At 36.1% G+C, this 9,535-nt stretch overlaps 1 protein-coding gene across 1 annotated transcript in view; it reads right to left on the reverse strand.

The window, feature by feature from the left end:
• Positions 1-2,326: 2,326 nt before the first annotated feature.
• Positions 2,327-9,535, reverse strand: part of LOC104165404 (transient receptor potential cation channel subfamily M member 7-like) — a 7,639-nt gene continuing 430 nt past the window's right edge. The window contains exons 2-7 of the mRNA XM_009705022.1: positions 7,363-7,401; positions 6,695-6,893; positions 4,783-4,996; positions 4,117-4,241; positions 3,370-3,541; positions 2,327-2,505 (exon numbers count right to left, since the gene is read on the reverse strand). Coding sequence (XP_009703324.1) covers positions 2,327-2,505; positions 3,370-3,541; positions 4,117-4,241; positions 4,783-4,996; positions 6,695-6,838 — 834 coding nt within the window. The 5' untranslated portion in view covers positions 6,839-6,893; positions 7,363-7,401. The remainder of the gene's footprint in view (positions 2,506-3,369; positions 3,542-4,116; positions 4,242-4,782; positions 4,997-6,694; positions 6,894-7,362; positions 7,402-9,535) is intronic.

The following is a 9,535-nucleotide window of genomic DNA, read 5'->3' on the forward strand; positions in this document are numbered from 1 at the left end:
AAGATTTTTAAAAAAAAAAGTCCCAAGGTTTTCAAAAAATCAAAGCAAGAAAAAAGAACAGCAACTCAAATACAAAACACATACACATTATAAACAAACCAGAATCCTGCCACCTGAAAACAAATAGGTTTGAAAACAATAACAAAAACTCAGATTACCAGAAATAATCACAAGAATTAAGTCTCTCTTGGCCATGAGATAAAGTATACGCGAAAACTGTATTTGACTATGTTCTATAACTGAAGATCCACTATGACCAGAAAAGATTTTTGAATGACTCTTCATCATATACAACATTGAGATACAATTTAATATTATGACCACAAATGCATGCACCTTGCACAAAAAAATTTTAAGGCAAAAATCTACTTACAAGTTCTTTTTTTTTCATGCATTCCAGCAGTGTCTGAAACAAATGAACTGCTTCACTTTGACCAAAGTTAAATGTCTTTTTGATGGTTGAAATTATTTCAGGCTCAGCACCCTCAGGAACATTCCTGAGATTGAAACAAACAAACAGAAAAACACATTGTTATACATGAACAGCAAGAACAACAATGCATTCAATTAGTTTCAACGTGTCCATTCAAAGTCCTGTTACCTATAAGCTTATTACTGTTTCAGTGGCAAAATCTTGGGTAACCTCTAGAAAGAAGTATAGGTTGCTTAATCTATGACTTTCTACTACTGCCTCATAAAAGTAACTCCGTTTCTTTCCCTTTCCTTCCCATACCCAGTTCTGAGATACTCTCAACTAAAAGATTTTGACACTAAATACTAAGTACTCACTCCTCTGAATAAGACCTGCTTCTGACCTTACTATGGACAAGGTTGTTTGGTTTACTGCTATGTTAGATTGCTGCCTCTTATTACTGAAGTAATCCCTGCAACAAGGACCCAATATGTTTAAGGATTTATGCAAGTCTGACAACTAACTACAAATCATTAAGTATTGTGGAGCCCAAGCACAGTCCTTTTATTATTTGAAACTACACTTAAAACAGACAAGTGTTTTCTACACTAAAGTGTGTAAAAAGTTCAGTTTTAAGACTACTCAGAAGAAACAATATAGAAACTCTTTCTGATCCTGTGCTTGGTTTTGGCTGGGATAGAGGTAATTTTCTTCATAGTAGTCAGTATGGGGCTACGTTTTGCATTTGTGCTAGAAACAGTGTTCATAACACAGGGATGTTTTTATTACGGCTGAGCAGTGCTTACACAGAGTCAAGGACTTCGATGCTTCTCACCCCACCCCACCAGCAAGTAGGCTGGGGGTGCACAAGAAGTTGGGAGGGGACACAGCTGGGACAGCTGACCCCAACTGACCCAAGGGATATTCCATACCATATGACGTCATGCTCAGCATATCCAGCTGGGGGAAGAAAGAGGAATGGAGGGACATTTGGAGTGATGGCATTTGTCTTCCAAGTAACTGTTACACGTGATGGAGCCCTGCTTTCCTGGAGATGGCTGAACACCTGCCCACTGACGGGAAGTGGTGAAAGAATTCCTAATTTTGCTTTCCTTGTGTGCACAGTTTTTGCTTTACTTATTAAACTGTCTTTATCTCAAGCCATGAGTCTTTCTCACGTTTACCTTTCAGATTCTGTTCCCCAATCCACCTGGGAGGAGTGACCAAGCAGCTGAGTGGTGCTTAGTTCCTAACTGGAGTTAAACCACGATAGATCCCTTTTCAGAAAAGCTACTACTATGCAACAGCTAACTGCATGAAAAATATTTCAATTCAATGTAGTCAAGTGATTTTTTTGAAGCATTTGGTAATCTATTATCCTTTATGTTATTCTCATATCTCTGGAAGGTCTGGTCAGCTCTGACTTCCGTTGAGCAAAACTCTGTTGTGCACACTTACGAACAGTCACATTTATCACTTAAGTTACTGTGGTTTAGTTAAAATTTTAAGTTGGAGCAGACAGAGCATTTAAACTGAGAGTTGGGTCTTCTAGTTACAATGGCGTAACAAAATTACTGCACATAATGGGTTACACATGAGATGTTTCCCCTAATTTAGGATATAGGTATGTACACTTTTCATATCCTTTTTGTAAGTATGGCTAAAGCATACACTACAGAATTTCATGCAACTGGTACAAGGTGTGTTGGAGGAACCTACAACTAGAAAAGAAGTCTTGGTCCTTCACCAGAGCTATTATTGCAGCCAACCGGGAAAGCTGCATCACAGGCAAGATTACCCTCTCCACTTTTAGCTTTTGTCTCTTCACAGAAAAAGCTCTTGTACAAATTCATTAAAGAATGGTCTCAAAACCCATCTATGTATGACTGATAGTTTGGCCAGCAGTGCTAGGACTTACCCTCCCTCCTCTGTTTGCTTGTGAACATACGCCAATATGTCTGCAGCTCTACCAGTTCCTTCACATACTACCACCGGCACAGGAGGACTTTCTTGAAGGAAGTCCAATACTGTAAGTATGACGTTGGGGCCACCTTCGAATACAAGTGCCACCACAGGCACACCTTGGCCAATTCCTATGAAGTTGCAAATAAATAATAAAACCAGACAATGTTTTAAGTGTATAGGGAATGCTAAGATTGATTTTACATATTTAATAAATCAACTATGTCCCTTCTATAGAATAAAAATTAAAATGCTGCCTGCCAGCCATTTTAACTGTTGCTAATGCAGTTTCAAGCACTGTTTATACTTTGGGCTGGGGGGAAAAGCACCGCAAAGAAGCTAATACAATGGAATACAGCCTACAAAACAGACAAGATTCTTCACAGAAATATTCCTGAACTAATGTAGAAAAGTGAATATTTTTTCTTTAGGGAACTCCCCTTCTACCTTCCCCTGAAATAGCTTCCAAAGATGGTAACACGTATACAATTTGAACATAGTTACACGTAAAACCGCCTACTGACAGGGAGTATTGCAAAAGCATTCCTAGAGGAGAAAAACACACACACTGTGTTGCTCCATAATTGGGAAAACACCAAAAGAAGTCACAGATTCTTTGCACAAACATAGATGATGTTTTACAAATTCAATTGCCCTATTGTGAAACTGCAAGTGATCAGTGTCAAAACCATGAATCAATCAGACCAGTAAGGCCTGTCAACATACTAATAACTCAAGTGACCTACATTTGCTTTATCAAAGCAAAACTGACAACTTTATTCAAAAGAATCCTCCACTGTGGTCCCAGAGAAATCCTAAATCTACCAGCAATGCCTAGGGTCCAAAATAGCAGTTGAAATTTGCAAAATAATCATTCAGACTTGAAACATAGAAAAATCAGTCTTTTGCTTATTTTCTCATTCAGATGTTTGATGCAAGTACCTTTTTCATTAAAGAGTAGTAACGCTCAGCCCTCAGGCATCAGAATTACTTACTTGCATGGATCCGTTGCAAATTAATAGTTTTTTCCAGTTCTCTCCGCAACTTAACTTCTGCTCCATACTTTCCAACTGTTCCATCATCCACCAGAACGAAATGGGAATGGAGGTTATTTAGGACGTTTAGTTTACTTAATGGGTTTAACAATGTTTGATATGGAGCAACCACCTAAGTATAAGGACACAACAATGCCTTTTACTTGTAAAGATTAACATTTGCTTCTGTGAAACTCAACTTTTTGTCTAGATACAAGAATTGGTGGCTCAACAAGAAGCACTAACACACATAAGCATGCCCTGGGTCAGGATACACCAACAGCTGTAGCTCTTAACTTCATGTAGGAAAGCACATAACTATATCACAAAAGGATTCTGTTCTGAAGGATAACAGAGAAAAGATCCTTTGAAAAGGTGTCTTTGGGGAAAACTTGTGACTGTTCTTGCAAACAGTATCATTGAAGGCTCCTTATCAAAATTTTTCAACTTAAAATGTGAATTCTCTGTAATACTTCGGCATTTTTGTTATTTGATTCAGTAATACCAGTAGGGGAGCAAAAGGACAAAGCACTTGAGCACAAGCTCCTCCTCTAGTATATTTGCATTTTGCAACTTGTTTACACTAATGATCTTCATAGTGAAGCAAGTATTCCAATGACGCAAAGCAAGTGAAAAAACACGTTTGAGCAGATTTGTCAAAAAATAAGTCAGGTAAATCATTATTTCTATTAGGTAATTTATCCTTACATCTTTTCCAACAAGGTCGTTTCTGTTTTCAATTACTCCCCACGGAGCAATCCCAATAGTGCAAATCTTTCGAGATGATCTGGAAGCATGTTCTCTTAGAGCATCACCAACATGTTTTGCAACACCTGTTTGTGCACAGAAAGATTTCAATGTATTGAATGCCACACCTTATTTAAGAAATGCAACTGCTTTACTAGTAAACTGGGTCTTTAAGGATCTGGGAACTTATTTGACTCAACACCAAAGAAAAAGCACCATACTACATCTACTAGAAGGAAACAAGTACTATGTGTCAGTAATTCAACAAATAAATATTAGCCTAGTAAGAACCAAAGATTCCAGTACATTACTGTACTTGTTTCAATCACATGAAGTTTTTCCTCTTACAGTTTCAAAAACAAAAACCAAAAAAACCCAAAAAACAAACCAAGCAAAAAAAGCCTAAGAAACCAAACCCCTCCCCTCCCTTTGTGCTGTTTCTCTTTGCAAGACAAAACAGCAGCTCACTTCCAACCTCACATGTTCAAAATGTATTATTCTAAATTCACTTGACCAAACTCACTTAAATTTACTTTGCTTTAAGATGACGCTATGTATCCATTAAATCTTTTGGCTTTTATAAACCATAATCCAGTTAACTGTGCACATTCATTGGTACTTCTTTACCTGTGTTCACTCCTCCAGTTATAATCCAGGCTCCTGTTGTTACCGCAGCTTTAATAAGACCTTTGCCAAGCAACTGTTTGATGCGTGGGTGAAGTTCAAATTTCTGCATGCCCCCGTGTACAGATATAACAAGCTTCGGCAACTCCATCTGCCATTCTTTAAGCATAAGTTGCAGAATAGCTTCAGGCTTAGTGTCATATGACAATCGCACATACTGCAGACACAAGAAGAGAGTTAGAAGGTTCTTAAATCATTGCAGAATCAATGCGTAAAAAGAAGAACCAGGATATATTTCAGGATATATTATCCTATTCCTGGCTACGGAAAATGTAAATCACTTTCTCAAAATATGGCAGATGCAATAAATGAACAAGCTTACGTTAGGTCCTCCAGAATTAAGGACAAATCAGTTAACAGTCTTGAAAACAAGTTTTGGAAAGGGAACGACTATGGAAAGATTATGTTATTCCACCCTACTGGCACAGTGACCTAGAAAATGAGTCTTTATGAAAGCACTGGATGATCTCTAAATTAGATGAAGTTCAGAAATATTTATAAAAATTCTGTCATCTACTGGGGAGATGTTTGCGTGCCCTCTGCAAAAAGTTTTACAGACAGTTGCTTGCTTTTCCTTCCCTACTCCTGTGTGAGAAAAGCTACTTTCTTTAATAAAAAACTTCAAAACTATCAGCTTTTTAACTTGCTATGTTTAACAGCATAAGATTAAGTAGACGGTTGATCAGTTAAAAATACTGCTGCATCTTTAATACAAGCTATTCAACAGAGGAAGGGACATTATGCAGAAATGAGGCCCTACTTGAATCAAGTTCTAACTAAAAAAACATCACTATTCCAATAAACTGGTTTCAGCAACCTCACTAGCACCCTGCAGAAGTAAGCACAGAAATGAGTATAGGCAGCTTGCTATTTCTGTAGTCCTAAACAAGGATTTGCAGCAATTTTAAGCTATATTGGGCGTACAAAGTAACATGTACACTGCTATTACGAACATGAAAGAATTCTGCTAAGAGTCCTTCTCTCCACAGAGATGATTTGACCTAGAGCACTCGACTGTCCTTGGAGGCTCTGCCAGCTACAGAAAGAACACAGCTCCCTCATTCTGGCACTTCAGTTTGGCCATAGGAGGCACACTGTATCAGAACCCCTCGCAGTTTATAACTGCATGAGCATTAAATCATTGCTACCACAACTAGAAATCCTTTACAAAACGGTTGTGGAGAATACGTCAGAATTTGCAGTTTTCCAGCCTCTCCAGTACATGTGCACTTATGAATTAAGAGTTGGTTTCCAAAATTTTGATTATTGGTATGCTTGTTTTTAACTAAACCCCTCTCCCAAAAAACTCGGTTATTCTGATCAGTACAATTATGCTTTACTAATTTTGAACCAATCCATTAAAGAAACATATTCCACATCTGTCCATAATTTTAAATAATTTTTCAGAGTTTGAAAATTATGAATAGAGGGTTAATATGGCACACGTTAGTTAATAGGTCCTATAAAAATTTAACAGTAGTGAGTAAGCAAGCAGCACAGATGAGTAAGCTGTATTTTCATGAAGTCTGGAACAGTGACACTGAATTCTTAATATATTGTTTTGCTGAAGTGATTATTAATTCTTATCACCATTTGCACTTCGAAGGTAAGCCTGTACATGAATACAACTGGTTCTGATAGACTGAGCAACTTTTGTTACGAAAAATAAATTATAAAATGGAAATTAGAAAGAATTCAGATCACAATAAAAAAAATACTAGAATAGTAGAGGGCACTGGTTTGTCACAATATGGGTGACATTGTTTTCAGCCTTCAATTTCAAATGTTAAATGAAGCATCCACCATCTCTATCAACTTGTTTAGAGTAATAAAAAAAAGAAAATGTCATACATGCCTTAGCCCTGTAAGAATGAGAGCCACCTTGAAAGTTGATGACACCATAAGCATCAGTAGAGGTCTGTTCTGTATGTTTTTCCACTGACCATTCTTCTATTTCCTGATTAGAGTTTTCACCCAGCTTCACATCGGAGTATTTCATAGCAAGACTTGCAGTAAAACAAGCATGTTGTCTGACCAAGCGGCCGCAACAGCACCTGCACCCAACCATGTAATTTAGAATATTTGAGTAAATACTATTATCAGAAGACAAGAGAGAAGAATTTCTTTTATCTATAACAGTGATACATCAGATTTCGAAAGTAAAGATTCTAAATACTATATAAACCTCTTTTCCAGAGTAAACCTCATTGCCATAAATATTTATAGCAAGAATTAATTACAATACATAATAATTATGCAAAATACTGAAGCTCACTGAGGTAGCAAGTTGGAGGTCAGAAGAAACTAATTCTTTTAAGGTAAATAATTTATATAACATCTATAAATCTGTAATCTATGTATTGCAGACAGTTATTCATTCATTAGTTATATTTGTTTTATATCTAACCTTTCACCAACTTGTCATTTGCAATATTGATCAAAACTTTTTAAAACCCTATTATGAAAGCACTTATTTAACAGAAAAAAATATTCATAAATATTGTAATTACAAAGAACTCTTACCTGACAAGTTGCTGACAAATCTGACATCCTGGAAGGCATCTATAAGAAATATTTAAAGACATGAGTAAATTTCAGCTTCAATTTTAAGGGGGGAGACAGGATGGATGGGGACAGGGCCGGACCACTCACACCACTTCATGTGCTTACAGGAAGATTACTGAACAAAAGGGATCTCCAGTAAATGGAAAACATGCTGCCCAAATTTGCCTGTTTTTAACATGGTAACTTGTCGGTCTTTATTTCACATGACTATAGTATACTCAGCAAGTAAAAATGCATAAACACGCAAAAGCTTCAGACCTGAGACTTCAGCTGGGTTTTCAGGCTTTGAACCATCAATATCTGAAGCCCAGGAATATTTCAGACTGGATTATCTGCAGTACTCAAACTGAAACATTTTACTAGATGCTGAGAAGTTACTTACAGACCAGCATTTTCTTGGACTCATTCTAACTATACATTGTTGCATCCATTCTACAAATTTATCTTTCTAATATACATCCAAGTTGAACTGCCTGTGTGGGAAGGTTATTCAATCATTTCTGAGCTGCATGTACAGAAAAAGATGTATTTGAACAAACCTTATATAGTACTGTCTTTACATAAAGTTTATTATATAATTTCAATCCTCTTCCATCTTAAACATTTGCTGTGTTTTCGTGCTAACAGCTTTCTTAACATTTAAAATTAGCATAGCAGACAAATTTATACTACTGTTTTCCATAATTTTCACAAGCAGTTGTTACCCAATTATGGTTAAGAGCTAGTATGCAAAAGTGTACAAATATAGATGTTATACAGTAGTCTTAAACTGTTTTCAGGCTTTGAGCATAAACAATTTTAAAATTTTGTCCTCTATAGAAGTTACACTGCTTTTAACCATCTACATTTTTAATACTGAACTATAGCTTTAGATCTTCTCTAACAGTTATGAAATTATAACTATCTATACTAAAAGTACAGATCAACAAAACATACAGAATACTCCTGTCTACATTTGATTCATTTACGGAAAATTCACAAACAACAGTAAGCGATTCTTAGAAACTGAAGGACAAAATCTGAGGGGAAAGTTGTAAAGTATGTTGTATGCTACAAATGGGTTAAACTAAAAGGGCAAGTGTTGAAGATCATTTTGTTCCTTGTGAAATGCCCTGGAAATTTTAACAGCTTCCTAATTACTTTGTTGGCATTTGCAAATTTTCCATGTGCTACAATTGTGGCCATAAATTCTAAAAGCTTCTCATGTCACATGGTTTCAAGGAACATGGTGAATTATTTACAATAACTTAAAAATTCTACAGCATTTACTTTGTTCTTTTTCTGCCTGAAACCAAAGTTCTTAAAAGAAAAATAATACTCTGCCCCAACAGAAAAAAAGAGATTTATAACTTTTTTTACAGAAAAGACTGAAATAGAAGTTGTCTGATGTTCCAAAGAAAAGGTTTCTCAGTTCCTCTCAAATATATGAAGCTAAAAAACCAAAAGCTGACCTGAAATCCATAATGGTAGCAGCAAACATTTTTGGGAGATAAAACTGCCTTAAAATACCAATTTTCAATCTATTTTCAGTTTGACTTTATTAATCTGTGACACAGATGTCATGAGGATGCACATCAAATTCAATCATTGCAGGAACTCTTAAATTATACCTATAACATTTAGTGAAGGTAAACTCTACCAACTGGATACGTTAGAGGTATCACTTATTTGCTTGATTTCACATCTCTAATTTAGCATAAGGTAAGCGCAGCATGCGAGATACGCAAAATAGTCTTTATTAGTCTCAGCCTCCCCTCTAAAAACATATTTCCCCATTTTTCAGCCTTATTTTTTCCTTACAGAACTTAACGATGAAAAATTACTAGATACCACATGGAATCTTTCGATATCTGAACTGTTATTTTACCTATCTTCCCTGGAAGCAAATATTTCTTCAGTCTTTGTTTTGTAATTTTTTTATCCCACCAAGATTCTTGTTTTTCTTTATTCTTCTCTGAATTCTTCATCCTTTTTCCTGCACTGCCAGGATTATTTTTCACACTTCATCCTACATTCACACTGCTGTTCTTTAAATTCCAATAGAGGATATCTCTACGAGACTTTCTGACCTCAGAACTATGCCAAAAAAAAAAAAAAAAATTACCCCCATCCTGAAGACACACCCAAGATA

This window comes from Cariama cristata, unplaced genomic scaffold, assembly GCF_000690535.1.
Source record: "Cariama cristata isolate BGI_N322 unplaced genomic scaffold, ASM69053v1 scaffold36207, whole genome shotgun sequence".
NCBI classification, from domain to species: domain Eukaryota; kingdom Metazoa; phylum Chordata; class Aves; order Cariamiformes; family Cariamidae; genus Cariama; species Cariama cristata.